Consider the following 24,074-nt stretch of genomic DNA (forward strand, 5'->3'; position numbering starts at 1 on the left):
ATTAATTTATTTGACGAATTACGTCTAATTCACTATAATGAAATAAATCCATGTCATCAAACGCAACATTTATATAACTTTATTACTTTATCATCCATAAACATTTTACATACTAATTTACATACTACACCTTTAAAATAGGATTCAGCCAACCAGAGTCCAACATACACTTATAAGCAATTACAATAAGTTTGAGTTTTATGTCTTGCACACTATTCTCCGTAGTCCTGCCAGGAAAGTCAGTTGAAATGTCAATTCAAACATTTACATGAATTTAAATCTGCTTCAATGATTAACACTAAAAATCAGTTTTTGCCTACTTTTTAAATACCGCTGACAACAGTTTAACTGAAAGTCCTTTTGATACAGTCCAAAGAAACTGAACCTAAACTAAAATGCTGACTTGTTGAAACAACTGATAAATGATTTCAAATAAATTAGCAATGTATGTAGTCATGAGTCTCTAAAGATGTCCAGTACAGCAGACAGATCTCTAATAGACATTATTGCACTTCAAATGTATATCTGGTCTAACGTGTGCAAAAGACGAGCTTTAGTGTTTTTACACATTGTGTGATTTATTAAAATGTTACCATAAAGAAAGAAAAGGCACACATTTATGTTAGTTTGCGTTATCTACAATAGACCCTTCGCAAAACCCCGCCCCCTTTCGGTATCAGCCATGCGCTCCCAGTGTAATTTTGGGCACTCCCTGGGGAAATAGTGAAGAATCTCTGGAAAAATGACACGCTGATTTCAGACAGAAAGGTCTGCAATACGCATTCAAGGGATACATCCAGGATTTGAGATGACTGTAACAATAATTACACCTATATTTGCGTCCACACCAGACGATAACCTTTATGTTAATTCTACACTCGCACGATGCAGATTCCTTCATTTAGAATATATTTTTTAATTTATAACTTAGTTGTCATTTATCGTTATACTGTAGTGTGAACGTCCATTAAAGCTGGGTATATTTCTCTCTGTTTACTATTCACCTGGGGCCGGTTGCACCAGCTGGACGTAGAAAAGTTGGGTGTAAGCCCAATGTCGGACTTAACTACGACCAGACTTGTGATAAATATTTACACCTGTTGCACCATCTAAAACTATGACCAGGCGCAGCTACGCTCAGCTTAGACGATGCGCATCCCCGCTGCCACATTCTACCGCATTGAAAGTGACATTCTTACTGCCTCTAATGAGTGAAAATGTTAAAGAGGAAAATAATTAGATAAAAGAAAAATTACAGAAAAAACAGCGCTCCATTCCCGTCCGTTTCATGTATAACTGGGGTGATAATTCGATGATTAATTCTAAAAATTCAGCGCTGCTAAAATGAAACCTTTCTGTAAGTTATCGGCATGGCGGAATGGTTTTAAATGTGTTAAAGGCAGAATAGGTGATCCTGTCCAGAATTTTTTTTGTCACGTTGGTTGGAAATTTCTTCACATCCTGATAGCAATCAATAAGTAAAGTGGTCCAATGGCATTTTTCTAATTATATATCGTCTGTGAAAGGTGTAGGACCAAAATAACGTTCGCCTATAATGATAGGTCGTGCGTACATTTTCAGTTAATGTATTTTGCGTCCTACTGCACACTCTGTTCACGCAGACACCATACGTCATCAGCACGGTCACATATGCTGTGCATACACAGCGGGAGAATGGCAGGTAAAAAGCTGGAACCTAACTTTCCCCATGTTAAATGTGTGCAAGTTTGCAAGTGGCACTTGTAAAGGACGAACAAAAAGAGATTGCCACGACTAAAAACATCTAATCAGCAAAGAGGTGAAAGCAGAATTCCATTCGCGAATGCATTCCGGTCCCTGGCGGTTGCTTTCCGAGGGTTTCCCACTCGGTCTGTTCGTGATTGTGTTACGGAGGTTTCACAGGGGATGGGTGTGGAAAAACGGGAAAATCCTGGCCAAAACGGGAGTGTTGCTTTTCCACGCTGAGAGCAACTACAGGAGTAAAGGGTTTCAAAGATCATGCCATGGTAACTTCTGGACAGGTAGGTACATGTTATGATTTGATGGGATTCGATTTTAGTTTGTGGACCTTTATTAATTAGCTCAACAACATCGTTACCCAGCATTTAACGAGAACTATGCTGCATCTCATCCCATTTGAAAGCAGTTGTTTACATTAGACGTCAAGGTTTACATTATGAAATGAGATATATTAGTTATTTTCTATTAATTAGAAATTAGAGTTTTAACTCGTCCCGTAGAAAAAAACTTTAACTGCACTTTATTCTCCATTATTTAGCCTACTCCCTTACTTATTTCCATTACAGGTTTGGTTCAGCATTTTCAGGTTCATTATCTCGGTATGGCGCGTATACGGAAGGGTTTAGGACCAGATGCGACGGCCACCGTCCTTTTCAGACTCAGAGTTCCTCCCTCAGGTGGCAGGAAGGTAAAACTCTGCATCAGAGAGGCGAAGAGGAGAAAGAGCTCCATACGAGCCAGCTGCTCACCTGAGCACATCCTCTTACCTGTAAAACACGATAAAACTGTTCACAACCTGAGGGTGCTGGATTATAAAAATACAGCCTCATCCTCCTGACCTACCTATTGAGAAGGGAATGAAGTTTTCTCTCTTCTGAAATTTCCCATTTTCATCTAGGAAGTGCGCGGGGTTGAACTCGTGTGGAGCGCTGTACTCATTCTTGTCCTCTAGGATTGGCTTCAGCATTGGAAGAACCATCACACCCTGTCAGAAAAGAAGTCTGTCTCGCTAATATACAACAAGATGTCCAGGTCACAAATTCTTTAGGAAATTACAAAATAAACTCAACATTATCTATAACAGTGGTTCCCAATTCCCAACATGGGGTCACAACTAGAGTTGGTTTGAGAGTTACATTTTTAAAAATCATGTTTACAATTCCATGATAAATTATAATATCACAAAAAACCCACAGTAAAATCGCCAGTGTTAAAAAGGTCAAATTAACACTCACAGTGTATATACTGTATAATCCAAACTCTCAAAGTGTGGATTATATAAACACTGTGAGAGTTAATTTGACCCTTTTTAACACTGGCGATTTTGCCGTGTATTAATCTTTTATCTTGCTCACTCACTTTCTCATTGTGCTTGTTAAAGTTGCATTTTATTTCTTTTTCGGGTTGCTGATCTATGAAAATTTGGGGGGAAATGTGCTTAACCATCTAGAAAACAACGTCTCACAACCGTCCTAAAGTAATTTCATTTTTCATATGCAAAAAAACATTTTTTTTAAATCTTATATTTCCTTTTTGACTGAAGTTGACCTGTGAACTGTTTATATTCTAGTGAGATTTGGGCACGCGCTACAAAAAGCCTACACTTTGAAAGCAGCATCTCTCACCTTGGGAATGAGATATCCGGCCACTGTTGTGTCTCTGCAGGCGACTCTCGGTGGAATGAAGGCAAGAACGTTTGCAAACCTCTGAACCTCATGAATCACAGCGTAAGTGTACGGCAGGTGCGTCCGATCCTCCATCAGCGGTTGACGCGTCTGTCCGATCACATGATCGATCTCTGCCTGAACTTTCTCTGCGGTGACAGAAAGCAAACATGTACACATTTGTCTTACGAGCAGACAGGTTTTTGGACATCCATCACCTCACCTTGCACTTCTGGGTACTTGGCCATATAGAGCAAACCCCAGCTGAGTGATTTAGTGGTGCTTTCTGTTCCCGCTCCAAACAGATCCAGCAAACAGTGGATCAGATTTTCTTCTGTGAACTCGGCTTCGCTGTCCTTAGTCTGGAAAAGATGCAAAGAGACAAGTTAACACATAGTCCGAGCTTCGAACTTCCAGAACTTTAAACATAATAGGCGCACTGATGTCGAGTCCTGACTCAATGGTGGTCCTCTACCAAATTAATTTATAAAGAAATTATAATTTTTGGATTTGGTTCAGAGGTATCCATTTTCAGCTTTTTCTTGCCTATTACTCAACATGAACACAAGTCAAGTTAAATTCACTTCAATTATGACTTAATTGTGACTACGGGATGGTGTCAACTCCGTCAGTTGAATCATCAGCTCGCCAGACAGAAAATCTGGCAGGGTGACATCATAATCACATGGCAATGCACGTGTATTCACTAGTGAGACAACAATGTACAAAAAGCCACAAAAACTAGTTGCGTTAAGGTTAAATCTGACCGGCTTCAAAAGGTTACCTTCTCCATTTCATCCAGATAACAGTCAATGTAATCTCTGGGACTGGATGGGTTTCGGTCTTCTCTGTGTTTCTGAATTTCCTCTTGAAAAAAGACCTTAAGCTTGGAAAGGTTGGCAAACGTCGTCTGGTGTTGCCCCGGCAGAAAGGACATCAGGGTTGGAAACTCGTTATACAGCTGTAAAGAGAGAAATATATTGTTTATCGGTGTTACATCGCTTTAAACATTTTACAGAAAAGAGCAATTTAGTGTACTGCATTAAAAAGATGTAGACCTCAAAGTTGCCATTAAAAAAGTTTCCTTTATTATGGATGCATTCTCTGAAATGCACCAAGTATCTTCCCGGAAGTTGTACACATTAAGAAACAAATAAAACCTTTAGGAGATGTCATTTACACAGATGTCGTAACTCTATCAAATCATGTATTCTGTTGGGCTGTTTTAATTCTGAAAGCTTAGTAACACACATCGGTTACGGTTAATGTGCTCAGGGCAACTCTGTCACAGCAGCCAGACTGGAAACGACAATGCGTAAAAGATCGCCGCGGCATCAGACGGTCACAGCTTACCACAAACGTCATCCCGTAATAAATCTACATGCATTTCAAGAACATCCATTATGGACGCATGTAGGATAAGAAAGAGAAATAAATGTATACTTTTTATGTTCTTGGACATTTTTTTTAATATTGCTCTATGGCCCGGGTTTCACAGACATGGCTTAGCTTAAGCCAGGACTATGCCTTAGTTGAATTAAGATATTTATGTCACTTTTATAAAAATGTCTGAGAAGAATACATTACTGGTGTGCATCTTGAGACAATATAATGGCACTGATATATTTTAAGAGATTTCTGGGCAAGTTATATTCAGTTAAGACAGGTCGCACATTCATTTTAGTCTGGGACTAGCCTTAAGCCTTGTCTGTGAAACCGGGCCTATATGTTTTATATATTTTTATTTCATTTTTAATTTAGTTATTGATTTATTTACAGTTATTAATTTTAGTGTCTTAAACTCACTTCAGTTTATTGCACAGGAGAGGTCGTTTTTTTATGTAGTTTGGGTTTTTCCAATAATATTCAGGCCTATATTTTATTTTATTCAATTAACAGAAATGTTTCGAGTTTTGGTTTAATGAACTATAATAACCCTGGAAGCGGACAAGAAACTTGCATTCAGGACTACAGGTGTATTTTAAGGAAGGATCTAAACCACATTCGTATATTTTTGGCTGATCTCGTACCCGACCCCATCTATTGATAGGCAGTTTAAAGGTGTCGTCCGAGTACTTCAACAGCTGATAAAAACGTTGGTCGTCGTATTCGAACTTGTAGCCAAAAACCAAACTGCATATTATATTCCCCACTGCACAGTTCAACAGGTCATGAGGGTTGAACGGCAGACCTTAAAGAACATAAGAGAGAAAAGAATCAAATATCTGCTTGTGGAGGCATTTGTAGTTTATAAAGATATACTTATGAAATTGAAGAGAAACTGACCTCGTTCCGCCCGCAAAGCCTCACAAACAAACTGACACTCCTGCAGAATTGAGTTTTCCAGGGTTTTCTTTCCCACACCAAAATATTTCAGCGTCGCCACAGCAAAACGCCTCTGCTGGCGCCACATGTGGCCGCCGGAGAAGATCAGACCTACGTGAGACAGAAAGATCACATGAATGTATAAGGACATAAACATATAATGGATTATTGCCATCTCCTTTACGGACATTCAACATTTATCCTCAATTACCGGTTAGTCTCTGGTTGTCAAAGTGGCTCATCCTTTCATTCCTTTAAATGATTTTAGTTTTTTTTCATGTGGTCCACTTATACTGTTAGTCAAGGTCATAATATATTTTTCATTTTCCACCCTCTTTCTAACCTTCACATATAATGGAGCATTGTTGCCTGTGGTGTCCTTGTGACTATGTGAAGAGTCTCTTGGAAGTGAAATGCATTACATTCAAACCTGTATGACTTTCTTTCTTGTGCAGAACACAAAAAAAGATATTTTGAAGAACTTTAACCAAATAACACCAACCCCAATTGACTTCAATTGTATGAACATTTGTCAAAATATCTTCTTTTGTGTTCCACACATGAAAGTCATACAGGTTGCTGCTCTGTCCTTTGTTTTTGTCATTGTGACGGATTCACAAAGCAATCCACCCTTAAAGGTACAGTGCGGGATGTTTTGTATGATCTATTAACAGAAATTCAATATAACATACAAAACTGTGTCTTTAGATGTGTATAAAAACCTTACGTAATGAAAAGTTATGTTTTTATTACCTTAGAATACACCAGTTGTATCTACATAGGGAGCGGGCCTATCTACATGGGATTTGTTATGTTGCGCAGCCATGTTTTGTACAGTAAGCTCTAACGGACAAACAGCTCTACAGAGCGCGTTTCGTATATGTTGGTCTTCTTCGTGTGTTTTTTTAGACGCAGCTTGCATCATCACTGAGTTGAAGACGCACAAAGTAGTAAGTCGTAGTACGGAGAGAAGGAGGAGGAGGAGTCGTCGTCTAGCTGAAGCAACTGATTGTTCTGTCTTAGAAGTTTTGATAAAATGGAGGACCATGCGTATTGTGCACAAGAGCCGACAGAGCGTGAATCTCCGTCGTCAAAGAAGCGCAAACGTGATGCTGCCAGACGAATTAGAGACAAACGGCGGCAGAAATCCAGGATAAACATCGGTGTATCTATTACCAGATGGAAGGCACTGTTGAAAGACAAATGTTTTCAAGGCGACGCCGAAGTTGCCTGTTTTCTGCTAGACTGGTAAGATAATTCAACATTTTCAATGTTTCCACTTTTTCAAGGTTTACCAAACAACTGTTTTGTTGAAACGGTAACGTTAGCATTTTATACAAATGGCCATATAACCTCCGAATAATAATGTATTTCCGTCCCTGCGGTACGTACTCCGGTTGTTCCTGACTTTACAAAGGGGGAGACAAACGTCTACTAACTTACACCTAACTGCCTATGTCGCTGTCAGATCAAACGCTTTGAACAGCGTTGCTATTTACGATTAGCTAACTTTAGTTACTTCACTAACGTACTCTCAGCGTGTACTAGATAGCACGCAAGAAATATAGCGAATTATAGAATTGTAACAGTAACTTTCGTAATAGAATACATGTTAAATGATTAATTACGTTAATATATTGCCTTACCTTTGTAAAGAAACATCGTTGCTTGTATCACTGCTATCCGCTGTCTCAGTAGACGACATCTTTTTTTACTGTTGCGGCCACCGTCGTACTTTGAAAGGGAGATTCGTTGCAAAACTATAATACAACGCTAGTGGCCGCTGATTTTCAAGAACTGCGCCTTTAAATGTGCCGTGCACACGGATTTATTTATTTTTGGTTCTGAATTTCAGTTCTTCCGGCATTTAGGACCTCATGACCCCATCGTGACTGAACCAAGTTCCTAAACATCAAAAAGGCATAAAGATGTGGCCGTCCGTTTGCTCTCTTTATATTAGAAATCCACAACGCCAGTGACTACAACTGAAGAGTCAAATACTGTACGTCGTGAACATTTGCTGAAGATAATTTCGTTAATTTCACAGCGATTAGTTCTGCTGCTCTAAATCGAGTATTCTAGGAATGGTCGGCTGTGGTGCTTTCCAACAATTTTTTATAAAATACTACAACATTAAAGTTTTTTACACCGTGTTTACAGGTGCGTGCATAGACATGTGGGTGCGTGTATCGTGTTTCTGTACGTTCTTTACCTTTCCCGTTACAGATTCTGTCATTTACAGGGAAGAACGGCCGTTCCGTGAACACGTCCGCCTGTTCCACAAAAGCCTCTTTGAAAGCCTCATATCCAGTGAGCAGTATACAGGGTCTTCTTCCAAGGTACAGCGTGCTCACGCCTCCATATCGCTCGGCAATCTGACAAACGTGAAGTTAACTTCCAGAACAATGTGAAACGATAGTATAAAACAATGACACACAAAAGCACACCTTCGGAAAGATCTCCATTGGATCATTAAAACCGATGCACATCAGGTTTCCAATGAAGGGCAGAGGAAAGGGACCAGGAGGCATGTTGCTGAATCGAAAATCATACATGTGCTTCACGAACAGCAGAACACAGAGAAATATCAGGATTCCCGGCACATCCATCCACTCTCCCATCATCTCTGATGTCATGTTTGCTGAAAGAAAGGTTGGACATGTTACACAAACTGGTTACATTCATGAAAAACTTTAAAGCTATTAAATCTACTTATGTTTGTTTTTATTTCAAGAACTTGCCAAAAAACAAGCAAGGCGCATTACTATAATAAGACTTGGACAGAGTTGTATATAAACAAAAACAAAAGAAAAAATATACAATACACAAATCAAATACTGTTGTGATAAAATACTTTTAAGGCTTTATATTTTTACTTAAAGCAAAGCTATCAAAGAACAAACTGTGCTGAAATATTTATTTATTTATTATTTTAAAAAGTGTCTGTAATAATGATTAGGCACACTGCAAAAAATGACATTCTTGCTAAGCATTTTTGTCTTGGTTTTAGTCAAAAATATCTAAAACTTCTTAAATCAATATCCAATTACTTCCCAAGAAAAGTGACCAAAGATATTTAGTCTTGTTTTATGAAAAATTATATTTCCCAATTACCTATTTCAAGTTTATTTTTCTCACCCCATTGGCAGATTTTTTTACTTAATTAACTTAATTAATTTTTATACTTTTCTCCTTAAAAAAGAGACTAAACATCTTAGGTCACTTTTTTGTCAAGAAAGCGCATCTTGATTTAAGAATGTTTAGTTATTTGTGCTACAAAACGGAAAAAAAAGAAAACACTAAGAATGTCATTTTTTGCAGTGCATGCTCACGCCATTGCATTGTTTTAGAAATATCCAAGACATGCACACATGGATACTAGGGAAATAAACAAGGCTGTAACGTTACCTACAGGAGAAGGTGAATCCAACTCTCAAGCCTGAAACAAACAGATCAGTGCAACAGCTTGATAGATGCTCTGTAATGCTGCTACCTAGTGATGTTACAGGTTTAATAGAAGCGCGCAGAACGCAAGCAATTTTACATTTGACCGATTCGTTTTCGTACAAACGTGTGATCTGTTACTCGTGGTGGAAGTCATAAGATGAAACTAAGCACGCTTCTTTACAGTTCGTCATACTTATTCTAGACGGGGCTTTTGAGACATTTCATTGTTTTGGTTTGATGGTAGAGAGGTTAAACTGAAAGCGCTCTTTTCATATATCTTATCATGATTTCATGTTTATTACATCGGACCAAACGAATGAAAAGTATTATAACAGATCTTACTTGGTGTAAAAATTCCGGAAAGATTCATACCAGCGTAGAAAAACACGGCTCTCACTAAATCGTTGCTGTTTCGAGTCTTATGAAACCATTACCCTAAACCACACCCTAACCCTAACTAACTAGCTACCTATGATTCTTAAGGCTTGTTCGACTTGATGCGGCGCCGAAAGATCCGACAGGCGGATGACATCAAAGTGCCGCGAGAGCGATTCGAAAAACCATAAAAAGTTTGCTTTCGAATCGCTCTCGCGGTACTTTGATGTCATCCGCCTGTCGGATCTTTCGGCGCCGCATCAAGTCGAACAAGCCTTTAAACTTGCCAAATAACACGGCTGCGTGATGACTATCGAAATGAACAGCGTTTTGGGATATTGCATAAAACCCCCTAATAGATTGCACACACACATGAAGTCTATTAAATGTCTGCATTTACATCTGCAAGACATTTTTTTATTGTTTGCTCATCAGAAATAGGCCCTACGTCTCTGAGACACGTCTGCTTTCAGATGTCATATTACTTAAGACATCTAGAAGATGCCTTTTATGATTTAGAATGTATATGCAAAACTGCTCTTTTTAAGACGTTTATCAGATGTTTTTACACAGCAGATGTTTTCCAGATTTTTAGCAGACATCTTATAACACATACCTGTGCTATCTGTGACGCTGGATGGAAACGCGTTAATTTAAAAATGCGCATTAAAAGGGATACACTTCATCCGATAGAAGAAATGCGCAAATTTCCGAACACAAATTTACCGAATACATTCCTTAATGCGCATCGAAAAAGTCATGTGACTTTGCCTCAGTGGATGTTCACGCCATGCCAAAATACCCGTAATTCAACGTGTAAACCGCATTCACGTCCTTGTAAAGCTTGCAATTACAGCTAATGGCTGGAATACACTACAAGACTTTTAAAATCTGAACAGATATTTTAGAAACTAGACATCATACACTTTAGAATTTTAAAGTTTTACTTAATTAATATTGCATATAGGAATTTATAGTCTGTTATATTTGACCTGTGCTTCTCTCTCCTTTATCCTAAATGTGTGCTCTCACTGAGCGTGTGTGTGTGTGTGCGTGCGTGCGCGTCCGTGTGTGTGTGTGTGTGTCTCTATGTCTATGTGTGTTGGTACGTGTGCATGTTGTGTGTGTGGAGTGTTTTGTATGTGGGTATGTCTGTCTTCTGTGTTTTCGACCTTTTCTTGTTTTTGCAGGTACAACTTTGGTTGTTTTGCTTGTGGTCAATATGTCTCATGTGCAGCTGCTTTGTAACAATGAAAATTGTAAAAGCGCTATATAAATAAAGTTGAGTTAAGTTACACTTGCAAACTTTTTGAAAGTTTCAGACAGAAACGCACTAAGTGATCAAATCTGCAGCAGCACAGACTTTCTGCAACAAATCGAGACTGAAAATCTGGGCTAAATCTGAGCAAAAGTCTTGTAGTGTATTTTAGCTACACTCTGTTGAGCGTACTTAATAAAAACATTATTTAAATTAATTGCCAACCAAACAAAAAGTAGGTTGTGGCAATTATTCATTTCAGTGGCTGTCGAATCTTAGAGCTATGAGCCAAACTTATCTGACCCATTTAACCCGACACACCATTACAGAAATAAGACAATTATAATAAGTAATATATGAACTGATTAAATAAAGTAATAAACATAAAGCAACAAATTAATTATAATAAGTAATATATTAACTTGGGAAATGACTTAAATGATAGTATGTTACAGATAAAGCAATTACGTTATCTCAGATACACCAACTGATTTCATAGCTTTGACGGTGATTTTTATTGCTTTATAATCAAAAATAGCTTCACACGACACATATTTTGGTGTCACTTATATTTAAATAAGATGTCATTATAAACCAGCAAAAAATCTCCATGGCTCAGATCTATTTGCTAAGTTTATTACATTTAATTTTTCTATTCAGCTAGGTATAATTGTTAATTTATTGCTCACAATACTTGAGGACCTCTATTAAAGATTAAACACAACAAATCCAGTGTACTCACTCGGCACCGAGATCAGACGTCCTGATTTGTCCTCTGAATTCACTAGCCTTTAAAATACAGTATTTCTACTTTAATGACAGCACTCCTCAGAGGAATTCCTTTTACTCATCGAGGTTATTTAAGCAGTGGCATCAAACTGCTGAAGTCGGCTACAACCGCATAAAGATGTTGCATCATTAAAGTTCAGAGATCATCAAGATACTTAAGTATTTTACTGCATTCTAACAAAAGGGATTGTGGAAAACCTTTGTACCCACATCTTGCTTGCTTTGAGAGCGTTGCATTAAGGAGGATCAGCAATGGCGGTATAAACATGTTAATGTAATGTAGGGCAATACACTGTCTATTGATAATATCACAGCCAAAATGTACGCAAGTTTTTTTATTTCTTGAGATAAGTTTGAAAACTCCATAGATTATGTGCCATGCAACTTTAATATACTTCAGTTTTGAATGAATACAGCTCAGCATTTCCATATGAACTATTCCGAGATATCCAACCGGTAACAATGAGCAGTTATTATATGAATATTTGTGTTGTCTCCCAACGATATGAGGAAAACTAAAAGACGCATGCAGACGAATTGTTTTGTATTCAGTATACCAGTAAAAAAACAAGCTGACGCTTATTTAGGGGTGTCACAATATACCAGTATTGACAATAGTCATGATAATAAAACGTTTCATTATTGATATTGTGTTAATACTTCACATATGATACTACTGTCAACATTTCAGTACCAATATATACGGTTGACACTTCAACCATTTAGGCGGCAGTTTTACACCCGTTTATCATTTTGAGAATTTCAAGAATACACAAAACAATACCTGGATGAGCTACTATTTCGGGTAAAAAAAATACTGGCTAATGTTACCCACAACCCTTTGCGTGAGGGAGGAGTTTAGTGATGCTACAAATTAAATATGTCTAATAAATGACATAAAAAATGATGAAAACCTGAAATGTAAGGATGAGTTGTACTTTGATACGCCAACAAGGTTCACCTCTGTTACGAGTTAGTTTCTCCCAGTACTTGCATGCTCTCTTGCTACATACTCAAAAAGTATGTAGATTTCCTTTAACAAAAAGAGTACGTCCTTTTAGTGCATAGTATAAGTAGGTGAATTGGGACTCATAATGAGTCTGTGAAAAAAACGTATGGCGCCATCTACTGGTTCATCAAGACTCATTGTGATTCTGCAGTCTTGAATAATAAAAAACTGGACATCATCTAGGAATAGCTCGTATGTGGAAGGGTTCAGGCGCGGCCGAGACACTAATCGTTCTTTTCACATTCAGCGTTTGACCCTCAACAGGCAGGAAGGTAAAATTCTGCATCAGAGAGGTGAAGAAGAGGAAGAGCTCCATACGAGCCAGCTGCTCACCTGGACACATCCTCTTACCTGTAAAACATGATAAACATATTCATACCTGTTATTATTATTAACCACAGTAAGAGATTAAAGATGCAAATTTCTAAATACTTCAGTATGTGTACAGTACATTCTTCATCTTTACCTATTGAAAATGGTACGAAGTTTTCCTTCTTCAAAAATTTGCCATTTTCATCCAGGAAGTGTGCGGGGTTGAACTCGTGTGGCGTGCTGTACTCATTCTTGTCCTCTAGGATTGGCTTTAGCAAGGGAAACACTATCACACCCTGTCAGAGAATATATTTTCATCAATGATCTTCAGTCGCACATATGCTATAAAATACATCTATGTGACGATGTAAAGACCTTAGGAATGAGATGTCCGGCCACTCTAATGTCCTTGTTGGCCATTCTTGGAGGAGTGAAGGTAATGATGTTTGCAACCCTCTGGATTTCATGGATAACAGCGTACGTGTACGGAAGGTGTGTCCTGTCATCCATCAATGGCTGCCGCATCTGTCCGATCACCTGATCGATCTCAGACTGGACTTTCTCTAGAAGAATATAAAGATGTAAAAATGTAGATTGCAAAATACTAATTTATTAAGTCATCTTAAAGGACATTGAGACATATATAATACTTATCTTTTAAACTATCACCAAGTACTGCAACAAGGATTTCTAATGTCAACAGATTCTATTAAAGGGGCAGTATGGAATATTAAGGAGGATCTATTGACAGAAATGCAATATAATATACATAACTATGTCTTTAGAGGTGTATAAAGACCTCACATAATGAAGCTTTATGTTTTTATTACCTTAAAATGAGCTATTTCTATCTACACACCGCAGGTCCCCTTACATGGAATTCGTCATGTTGTTTCTACAGTAGCCCTAAACAGACTTGTTGTCTTCTTGTAAATATGTTATCTCCTGCAGCAGAGATGCGGAAACATGACAACATCTTTGTCCTGTGTCAGCCACCGTAGAGCTTTGAAAGGGAGGGGTGAGTGGTGGACTGAGCCGTTGGTTGCAATTCACAACCTCGCCGCTAGATGCCGCTAAAACCTACCTTTTGACCTTTAATAGATTTACCAAACTCTGTGTGCAACTAAAATACTGACGCTGCCATTTTATTCAAGTCCATAACATTTAATACTTTCTCAGAAAATAAATGATCAAAATCACATCCCACCTTGCACTTCTGGATATTTAACCATGAAAAGTAAACCCCAGTTGAGTGTGTTGGAGGTTGTTTCCGTCCCCGCTCCGAATAAATCCACCGCACAGTAGATCAGGTTCTCCTCCGTGAATTCGGCCTCGCTGTCATTACACTGCAGAAAATAAAACCGAAAAGAATTCACACTTTAAACGACCTAAATGGTCTCATTTGTGCATTTGGCAGATGCTTTCATGTTTCATCCAACAGGAACATGCTGCTAGACTTGTGCAGACACTTTTATATGTAAATGTATAATCCCTTCAAATCTGATGTATAATGTAGCACGGCTGATAACGTGCGACACAATTATTTATAAAAGAGGTCACGGACATGCATAAACAAACGCGTGTCCTTGCTGCTGATAAAGCTCTCAAAAACCCTCCTAAAGGAATTCAAAAACGTGATGATATCCTGCTGGAGGACAAACCCACCTTTTCAATTTCATCCAGATAACAGTCAATGTAATCTCTGGGGTCGAATGGATCTCTGTCCTCTTTGTGTTTCCGGATTTCCTCCTGAATAAAGGGCTTAAGTTTAGACATGCTGGCAAATGCAGTCTGATGCTTTCCGGGCAGCAAAGACATCAGGGTGGGAAACTGATCATATAACTGTAAAAAAAAAAGACAAACAAAAAACCTGAATGCAATCTGCAACAACAACATATTCTAAAAACATCCAGTAGTCGCAAACTTTAGGTCACTGGACCCAAAACAGTGTTTCGCGGGTCTGTTTGGGTAAATAAAATAAAATCATACCCGACCCCAGGTAGAGATTGGAAGCTGGAGAATGTCGTCTATATACTTCTGCATCAAGTGGAAGTTATGGTCATCGTACTCAAACCTGTGACCGAACACTAAGCCACAGATGATGTTGGACACTGCGCTGACCAAATCACGGTGAGGGTTGTAGGGCAAACCTAGAACAACAAGGGTTTTTTGTAATGCTGTGAGAAATATGCAAAGATAAAAAAATACAATGATAAAAAACTGACATGCAGGATCTCAAATATATTTATTTATAAAAAGTGAGAAAAGGTCAACTTTCAGGCGGCTTTAAAAATGAAACGGCTTGATAAATTCAATGTTCTTCATGTATGCAGATATAAAACATCTGACAGCAGGCTTTAGTGACATGACAGTCATATGGTATTAAAAATGACATTCTCATCGCAGAGCAAAAATCTATGTGCTGCAAGTCCCTTTTACCAAAAGAGATATGTTTGCTAAAATGTTAAATATAAACACTTAGCAATACAATAGCAGCTCAAATTAAACCGACATGGACTACAAAAACCCATGGAATCTTAACATATTTGACCTTCAAAAAGACACGTGCACATGCAGAAGTTGGACTGTAGAGGGCAGTGTGCACCTGCAGCGCTTCAAAACAGACAAAAGTACATCTCCAGAGATCAGCATTTTTGGTAACTCACACTGTTATTAAAAAGAAATCTGTTGTGTGGTAGTGAAATGTTGCTCACTGACCTCGTTCAGTCCGTATGGTATCACAGAGAAAGCGGCACTCTTGAAGGATGGCGTTTTCTAGAGTTTTCTTCCCCACGCCAAAGTACTTCAGTGTGGACAGAGCAAACCGCCTCTGCTGACGCCACATGTGCCCGCTAGTCATGATCAAACCTATGGAGACAAAGCAGATTTAAATCAGTAGCTGAGATTGTGTGAATATTGTGGTGATGTGAAGGCACCACCCATTCTTTACCTTTTCCCTCACTGAGCCTTTCGCTTACAGGGAATGACGGCCGGTCCGTGAAGATGTCCGCCCGTTCCACAAACGCCTCCTTGAAGTTCTTGTATCCGGTCAGCATAATAAAAGGTTTGCTTCCGAAGAAAACCGTGCATACGTCTCCATACTGCTCAGCAATCTGACAAAACACACAAGCTGGCTTGAAAATAAAACAGCATTACATATGATACAACATTACAATACTTTTTGAGGTCACCGCAGTGTGAAGCAAAGACACAAACCCTCTGAAAGGAGCCCAGTGGATCTTTAAAGCCTACATTCAGCAGGTTTCCAACAAACGGCAGAGGGAAGGGACCGGGCGGCAAGTTCTTCAAGTAAACATCACGCAGATGTCTCACGAACAGCAGAACACACAGAAATATCAGGATTCCTCGTACGTCCATCCACTCGCCCATCAGCTGCGATAACGTCTGCAACACTGATGTCATCCCGGCTGATGCAGACGTCAGAAATATTACACACATGAAGAACTTTGAATGTCCATCCTGAGGATGTCTATCATTGATAACATTCGCACATATTACATTCAGAAGGCAATTTTGTATGTCTGGTGTGTCTCTGAATCATTTTAATGATAATGTGGCTAATTTTTATACTAAGGCCTGGTAAATCTGGAAAAGTTTTTTCCTCTCTCTCTTAGTTTATAACGTTCAAGAATAATAGTCCCGAGTTACCTACCATTCATGCAAAACTAGGACATTGAGTTTGGTAGAAGGGAAATGCTTTCAATCATGCAGGTCTCAATGAGGAACTCATACTTAATAAATCAATTCACGCAAGAAATTATACAACGTCCTTGAGCTTGTAAATGCTGTCTGTTATGAATTATGGCACAGCATCTATTGTACCTGATATGTATGTATGGCAATGCCCTAGATTACTACAATCAACACTTTAGCTCTATGTCTGGAATTGTTTTTATAGCTAAACTGTACAGTATTATCAAGTACAAGCTGTTGGGTCAAAAACATGTCTATCATATATGTTAATATATGAATCTCCCAGAATCTTCCCTTCATTTGTTTTAGTAGTTCCAGCTGTTCTTAATTTTACATTAGACCGCAGTGGAGCGGACTGGACTCAAATTAATAAATGTGTGTTAAACATTTATTGAACATTAAACATGTCATTTCATAGACTTCCATTGTTATTATATAAGGCAAATTATTATTTTCTATCCTCTAAACCAGTGGTTCTCAAACTGAGGGCCCCTGGGGGGCCCAAGATGGTTCCAGGGGGACCACAGATTTTATGAAATATAGAAATGTATCATACATTTTATGCATTCAAACATCAGAAAAATAAGACAACAAACCAAAAGAATCGATGTTTCAGCATTGAATAACTGAATCAGTTTTTGGTTTAATAAAAATTCTAAGTTTAAGAATACTAGTCATTATTTGGGGGGCCACAAAGCGATGCACTCTACACAAAGGGGGTTCTCAATAAAGTTTGAGAACCACTGCACTGCTCTAAACCTCAAAAATATAATTTGGTCAATTTATGATCCTTTTTATCTATTGGGTGAGGCTGTCATTATATTGCATTGTTAGTGAGGACATTGGCCCTTATACATAAGTTACAGCTAAACCTGTCTATGCACACACGCACGCACCACGTCCACTTAACTACATAAAACTCAACTCATATAATAAGTTTATACAATAAATGTAATCTTCTCTCCTTTGCTTGCATACATTCATTAGCATCTACCCTACAAAGTAATATAGGCTATCAGATAACCAGCAGTAGAGTTTAGTGTGATTTTTCTAGCTATCAACGCAATGCAATTGATAACATGCAGCATATGACATTGTTTAAAATAAAAACTATGTAACGTTACATAGACTGTTTGGCATAGAGTGTTCGTCGGGTAAACCATTATGAACTGATTCGTTTACCATTTGCCCCCGTAAACAATAGCACAAGAGAAAAGTGTGTTAACACACCTAAAGACATACGCGCAGAGAGCTGCTAAAGCTCCAGAGTTTACAGGTCAGCAATAACAAAAGCAAAACCAGGCAATGTCAAATGATCAACATATTTCACAAATGTAAGTCCAGATTTGTACTTACTGCTTTGTACGTATATAACGTCGATCAAATAATGTAAAGCGTGCCAGATTAAAAACTACAAGAGTTTGCGCTGAACGTCGTTGTTATTGTCGTGATGTAACAACATCCCGGACCCCGCCTATTCAGTCCAACCAGGACATTTCGCGAGTTAATACTTTTACTTTTTGATAATACTGATCTAAGAAGGTTTTCTCGGGGAAACAAGTAGATTTTAACTAATGTAGAATAATCTAAAATAAAATGTACTTTGTTTGGAGTAGGTGGCGCTTATGCATACAGCGTTGTGATTGGTTAAAAAAGAGTCACGCGACCCTTGCTCTTTACTACACGTCGGAAGCGCTTTAATTTCAAAAAGATATTTAAGTGTAACTGCAAAAATAGGTAGGTACGTCTTTCTTTATAGCTTACATATACTTAAATATTAGTTCATATGCCTAAGACTTGTAAAGAGCATTTTTTCGGTTTGGTGTTAATTTGGTATTAAATAATAATATAAATACTTAATAGAAAAATGTTGTAAGATGAGCTTGGGAAAGTTCATTTAGAGAAACATTACGTCACACATTTATTAAGTGTCCTTTTGTGTAATGTTTAGAACGTGACATAACAGGAAAAAAACATATTTTTTTAACATCTTTTCCATTTTTGTTACATGACGTTTGAGACTTAACCAGACACATGTATTACAACATAACATTTTGTACGCATTGTGTTTTGTATGTGACATGTCATTACAATTTGGCAACAGAGATCAAAACACTACAAGTAAATGGAAAAGTGGAAAGAAGAAAACTACATATAGTTTCAGTTAGTCTGAGCTAATGTATTTAACAATGATGTCATTTTTTATACCTTTTCTTTTGCCAGCTGAAAACAATTGAGCTTATATGTAACAAACCCATTTTGCAAATCTACTCTGATTTACAAAATATTGTAAGGATTTACAATTTCGAAACTCTGTTGACAACAGCAGAGAAGAAACTATTTACAATGAAACCTGAACTTATAGCCCTTATTTGTGAAGTAAACACATTTATGAATCTTTTAAAAAATACGACAACACTGCATATAAATATCATTTATAAGTGTATTTAACTGTTTTATTCTAAATGAAATATATATTTTGAGTGAACAGTGTGTGGTGTTTACTTTAATTACAGAACACATCATATTTTTATTATTCATTTGTCTGAGTGATCTTTATATCTGACATTTCAAGGAACCCTTTGCCAGAATTTCAGTAGTATTTTCATTCTTTTTTCGAGAAAACTTGAAAGTGATTTGTGAGTAACTGCAAGAACTACAAAGTGGTCCAGAAAATTCAATATCTGCAAAGTGGAAGGAATCAGTTAGCAGTATGAAATGGATAACAGAGGAACACTATTACAGATTCACAGTGCGTGTCTCCACAAAACATGAAAAAAACTAAAATATTATGTAACAAGACTGAAGGATGTCTCTTTTTTCCACGTCCATATCCTTTTGGAGATGTAAGGTCTCTTTCAGCACTCCAATAAAGAGTTGTCAGAAGTTCATAGAGTGTGTGATATACGTTATTTGTGAATGGTTTAATTTCCTTTAAAGTCGCGTTCCTCGCGTCTCTTAATCCCAGGACGAACCTTCCGCCAAAGATCACGTGACTTCACCGTGACGGCTCTCATCATCACAGACGCTGATCAACCTGAAGCAAATCTGCTTTTCTCCTCATTATAAAGACTGAATCCAAACAGATCCTTTTCTTTTATTATGTTCCGCAGTGACCTTCACGAGGTAGTTGTGAGGTTTCATTAATGGTGACCACCAGTTCTTCTGGCTTTAGGGTTCTCTGGGTTTCTGAGTGATTGTAAGTGATGCAGTGAGAGTCCACCGGATGAGACAGTTCACTCATTTCATTCATACTAATGCAGTTTACTTCACTCTTGCTCTGTCTGTCGTTAGAACGTGGCCCGAACACCCACTCTGGTGAGAGACAAACATGAAGATTATGGTTCATATGGTAGGAAAAAGGATAAATTGATCAATTCTAGTTTTTATCATGAAAACTGTCTTTATTCTGTCATTGTGGACACAGATTATCATTTAGCTGCTGTGAACAACCAAGAAGAAACATTTTGGTTAATATAAATTTAAAGGCACTCAAAACTTTATGTGTCACTAAATCAATAAACAACAACACTTCATCTGTTGATGTAAGCGCCATCAGCTCTGGACTGACAATATAGAAAAATGTTACCATAAATGCATGTAGTCATATGTAATGCACTTAGAACTGATAACCAATAAAATGACATGCAAGACACTTTGTCTTTAACTTAAATATTCTAGAATTATTCACACATTATAATTCTAAAATTTATAATGTAAATTATAAATAGCCATGTCTGATTTTAAAATATTTTTTATTTGTTTTAATGAAAAACATGACGGTGGCTCAAACAATGTGTCTATTATAAAATAGAAGTAAAAAGAAATAAAAAGTTATATGAAGCTTTCTCGAGACAGTTGAATATAAATATTCCAATAATTAACTTGAGCATTGCAGAGCACAATATTATACATGACCCCATGAATATGACCTTTATTTCTGTTTATTAAAGAAATAGTTCACCCAAATACAAAAATGATAACAAAACATGCATACCGTCGCTGTCCTTCTAAAACCTGGTATGTCCAAATAAGCTTTTTCAGGAGGTGGAAAAAACACTGTGCTTTTTAAATGATTAAATACTGCCTTGTCAAAGTTGATAATCACTTTTAATACTTATATTGGTTAGATTTTTGCAAAACCCTGTGACAAACATAAGGAGTGACCAATAATAATAATTTATGGCAAAAAATAAAAATATAAAATATGGAGATACGAGGTTTCAGAAGGACAGCAGCGATATGACAACTAGTCACGTGACATGCAAGAACCAATGAGAGTAAAGGTTATCCATGTTGCACCATATTACAACTTACCATGCTGATCTGTACTTTGTATATTGAGTGTGATGTATATAACCACTAAATAAGCTTAAAATATTAATTGTTTTCTTCCAAACCATTTCATCTTGCTTTAGAAGACATTTCATAAACCAGATTACCTCAATGATGGATGCTTGTGCTTTTTGGAGCTTGGCCATTTTGATTTACGTGAGAAAGGTAACATGATGGCATTTTAATATAAAATTATTTGTTTGTGTTCTGCTAAAGGACATCATATACATACAATATGACATGACATAAGGGTGAGCAAATTATGAAAATGTTCATATTTGGCTGAACTATTCCTTTAAGCAATTATTCTTATTATCTGAGTAGTCTGATCCCTATCATCCAGTTTGACATCAAACCGAACACTTCATTTGTTTGGAGCCGTCACAGACACCGACACCCTCAGCTACACTGTGCCAAAGACTGCGTAAGCTCATTCGCCTTTGACTCAGAAAGCTCCAGCATCCTGGAATTAAGATGAGCCGATATGAGCGCAGCCTTCGGCCCCTCCGACTAAGACTGAAGGGCATGTGCAAAACAAAGTGAATGATAAGCAGAGAAGTGTGATGTCATTAAAACTTCCCGCACATGAGCTTATGCCAATCAGATTTCGAGAATCAGAGAAAGAAAATATCAGGCTTTCCTCCAATCTAAGCATTTCTTTTTGCATGTTTGTGGCCTGCATCGTGTAACACACACATCTCCTCAACAAGCTGAATTATTTGAGAAATCAGTCTATGACTAAAACCCATAATCGTAGGAATGTGTAACAGTAATACTGATGCTTGCCATAGCATACAGCAATAGAGAGAGAGAGAGAGCGAGCGAGAAAGAGCTTTTTTTGTCTGACCCCAGAGAGAGAAATACAACCGCTAGAATCTCACCAAAAAGACGATCTTCACATTTACACCTCCCAGGACGAGCACAAATGCACAGAGCACATGCAGAAAACACGAGTGTGTGTTGTATCTAGTGATTTTGGAGAAATCCCTACAGATTGTTGAGTGCTCATGTTCCCTCGCCGCTTAACCTGTGTGTGTGTGTGTGTGCTGCACCCTGTGCTTCATCGCTTCAGGTCTTTGAAAACCCCCAAAAATGCAGAGATATGAAACATATGAATCTTAGAGTCTGAAAGAAAGTGCTGAAGTGCTTTCATTTGGTAGTTACCAACATTTAATTGTCATTCTGTTTGAAGTGTAAACCACATAAAGGAGGTCATAATGTGTATGAACAACTCATTAAATTATATTTTTAAATGTTCTGAAGAAATACAGGTTTGGAACAACATGAGGTTGCATTAATAATGGCAGATTTGACTTCTCCTTTAAAATGTATTATTTTATGAGTCAGGTCAGGTAGGTGTATCCAAGTAATGCATGGATGAGTCTTCATAGGTGAGTTTCTGATGTACATCAAGGTAACAAACAACACACACACACACACACACATACACAACTAAACGCAGCAACTTCACGATTATTGTTTAAAATCGTAACTAACCAGGTTTGCAGTTAGACATCACAAATACACCACATTTTCAGAATGCACTCACCTACAAACTCATGCACGAGGTCCTTCAACAGGTGCCCCACGATGGCGTAAGCCACGGCCACCACCACCAGCGCGGCCATGACCAGGTAGAGCACCGCTTTGGGCAGCGGGATGGAGCCCCTCGGCGGGGTCCTGTTGTCCGTGTACTGCAGGTCATTCTCAGAGTACGAATACTGGAAAACGTGCTCCATCCCGGACGTGTGGTTAGGGTCGAGCGGCGGGTGACTGGCGCTTATGCCGCTCAGGTCGGGCTCCAGCGCGGTCACCATGGTGCTCGTCACCGCCTCCACCCGATCCATGCTCTGATGGACCAAACCCGCGGATTTGTTCACGAGGGGCAAGATTTGTGAAAGAAAAAAGCTCCAGTCTTTGATGGCTGTGGTGTTGCATAAAAACATAATGCTTCTGGACGCCAGCCTGTCGCTTCTGGTGGAAGTGACCTCCGGCATCACCGTGGGTGCGTGTGCGCAAAACTTCAATTTATCCAAATGTTGGTTTCCTCGGGCATCAGCACGACACGATTAGTTCGCTGTGGGGTGAACGTTCATGCCCTTGTTAAGTAACAAAGCACATTGAACCGCATCTGACAGACGCTTTTATCCAAAGTGTCTTACAATGTATTCTGTTTATGTGCATTCCTTGGGTTCGAACCCATGACCTTTACGCTATTAACGCAATGCTTCATCAGTTGAGCTACAAAAACGCAAGATGTTAAAATAAATAAACGATCAGCGAAGTATGAAGAATAAAACATACCTCGATTTAAGTGAATGCGTCGTATCCAAACATACCCAAATTCACTGGCGTTTTCCAATGCTTTTCCACGTATACATCTTTGCGTCCTCACAAAGTCACTAGGAGAAAACCCATAGCGCGTAATATCCCTCACAGGATTATCAAATGTCGTGCACTATGAATCATACAAAACGATTCGATGAAGTCTATCCACAGAAACAAAGAAAGTCTAAAACATCCACCAGAAGATCAATGTCGTAGTAGCCCACCCGTCAAACACGTCCGTATGCCATGAACGCGTCACGATCTCCAAAAACAGTTCCGCACGCGGGGGGATTCGAACCCGTGCGCGCTCCCGCAACCACCACGCAGTCACGTTCACGATCGGTCGTCGAAACCAGTCTGGGCGGTCTTTACATCCAAGTTGAAGGTCCGCGCGCCGCGCAAGCGCTGATGAAGGACGCGGGGTGAGTGAGTATTAACTCTTTATAAATGAACTCTTCAGACATGAACTTGCGCGTGATTTGTAGTGCGTTAAATGTGCGGGTAAATGAGTACATGGCTGACTCATAGGTTGCGTTCAGCTGGAGTTTAATGCAACATTCAAGCATTCATTTATTCATTAATTGAAGGACACTGGGCATGTTGAAAGGCAACATCATTTGGCCATAAAAATCATCATAAAGTATACAAACTGTTGTAGAAATAAGCATGCAGCAATTGAATGATTTAATTTTTAAAGTTTTGGAGATGTAGCCCTTGTCATAATTTTTCAATGACAACTAGCCCCAATGTGATCACCAACACTTTAATGGTAGTAATG

At 38.3% G+C, this 24,074-nt stretch overlaps 3 protein-coding genes across 6 annotated transcripts; all 3 read right to left on the reverse strand.

The window, feature by feature from the left end:
* On the reverse strand, window positions 1-9,715 carry LOC130545372 (cytochrome P450 2J4). 4 transcript variants are annotated; one of them, XM_057319820.1, is made up of 11 exons: window positions 9,519-9,715; window positions 9,142-9,222; window positions 8,177-8,370; window positions 7,942-8,104; window positions 5,691-5,840; window positions 5,435-5,595; window positions 4,189-4,365; window positions 3,628-3,766; window positions 3,366-3,553; window positions 2,584-2,725; window positions 1-2,507 (listed from the first exon to the last, which is right to left on the reverse strand). In XM_057319820.1, the coding sequence occupies exons 1-11, from the start codon at window positions 9,544-9,546 to the stop codon at window positions 2,332-2,334; spliced, it is 1,599 nt and encodes a 532-aa protein (XP_057175803.1). In that variant the 5' UTR covers window positions 9,547-9,715; the 3' UTR covers window positions 1-2,331. The 4 variants fall into 4 exon arrangements, with proteins under 4 accessions (XP_057175803.1, XP_057175804.1, XP_057175805.1 ...); XM_057319821.1 differs by having other exon boundaries at window positions 9,142-9,168; window positions 9,519-9,714; XM_057319822.1 differs by having other exon boundaries at window positions 2-2,507; window positions 9,138-9,168; window positions 9,519-9,711.
* A 1,533-nt stretch (window positions 9,716-11,248) lies between these two features.
* Window positions 11,249-18,118, reverse strand: LOC130545375 (cytochrome P450 2J4). Its single transcript, XM_057319827.1, has 10 exons — window positions 17,990-18,118; window positions 16,136-16,347; window positions 15,870-16,032; window positions 15,638-15,787; window positions 14,909-15,069; window positions 14,585-14,761; window positions 14,127-14,265; window positions 13,295-13,482; window positions 13,074-13,215; window positions 11,249-12,958 (listed from the first exon to the last, which is right to left on the reverse strand). Exons 2-10 carry the CDS (start codon window positions 16,340-16,342, stop codon window positions 12,783-12,785), a joined length of 1,503 nt encoding a protein of 500 aa, XP_057175810.1. The 5' UTR covers window positions 16,343-16,347; window positions 17,990-18,118; the 3' UTR covers window positions 11,249-12,782.
* A 249-nt stretch (window positions 18,119-18,367) lies between these two features.
* Window positions 18,368-23,721, reverse strand: LOC130545378 (uncharacterized). Its single transcript, XM_057319832.1, has 3 exons — window positions 23,273-23,721; window positions 22,518-23,045; window positions 18,368-19,948 (listed from the first exon to the last, which is right to left on the reverse strand). Exons 2-3 carry the CDS (start codon window positions 22,963-22,965, stop codon window positions 19,734-19,736), a joined length of 663 nt encoding a protein of 220 aa, XP_057175815.1. The 5' UTR covers window positions 22,966-23,045; window positions 23,273-23,721; the 3' UTR covers window positions 18,368-19,733.
* Window positions 23,722-24,074: the final 353 nt, after the last annotated feature.

The sequence above is a fragment of the Triplophysa rosa genome, linkage group LG21 (genome assembly GCF_024868665.1).
Source record: "Triplophysa rosa linkage group LG21, Trosa_1v2, whole genome shotgun sequence".
Taxonomy (NCBI): Eukaryota; Metazoa; Chordata; class Actinopteri; order Cypriniformes; family Nemacheilidae; genus Triplophysa; species Triplophysa rosa.

What these genes read in the sequence shown, in the direction of transcription:
- LOC130545372 (XM_057319820.1), bottom strand. Translation starts at nt 9,546, where the DNA reads ATGAATCTTTCCGGAATTTTTACACCAA. An exon ending in CAGAATCTGTAACGGGAAAG is followed by an intron (nt 5,841 to 7,941) that starts GTAAAGAACGTA and finishes TGTCTCACGTAG; the next exon opens with GTCTGATCTTCTCCGGCGGC. An exon ending in ATCTGGATGAAATGGAGAAG is followed by an intron (nt 3,767 to 4,188) that starts GTAACCTTTTGA and finishes CATCTTTTCCAG; the next exon opens with ACTAAGGACAGCGAAGCCGA.
- LOC130545375 (XM_057319827.1), bottom strand. Translation starts at nt 16,342, where the DNA reads ATGACATCAGTGTTGCAGACGTTATCGCAGCTGATGGGCGAGTGGATG. An exon ending in CAATCTCTACCTGGGGTCGG is followed by an intron (nt 14,762 to 14,908) that starts GTATGATTTTAT and finishes TTTTTTTTACAG; the next exon opens with TTATATGATCAGTTTCCCAC. An exon ending in CCGGACATCTCATTCCTAAG is followed by an intron (nt 13,216 to 13,294) that starts GTCTTTACATCG and finishes ATTCTCTGACAG; the next exon opens with GGTGTGATAGTGTTTCCCTT.
- LOC130545378 (XM_057319832.1), bottom strand. Translation starts at nt 22,965, where the DNA reads ATGCCGGAGGTCACTTCCACCAGAAGCGACAGGCTGGCGTCCAGAAGC. An exon ending in CCTCGTGCATGAGTTTGTAG is followed by an intron (nt 19,949 to 22,517) that starts GTGAGTGCATTC and finishes GTCTCTCACCAG; the next exon opens with AGTGGGTGTTCGGGCCACGT.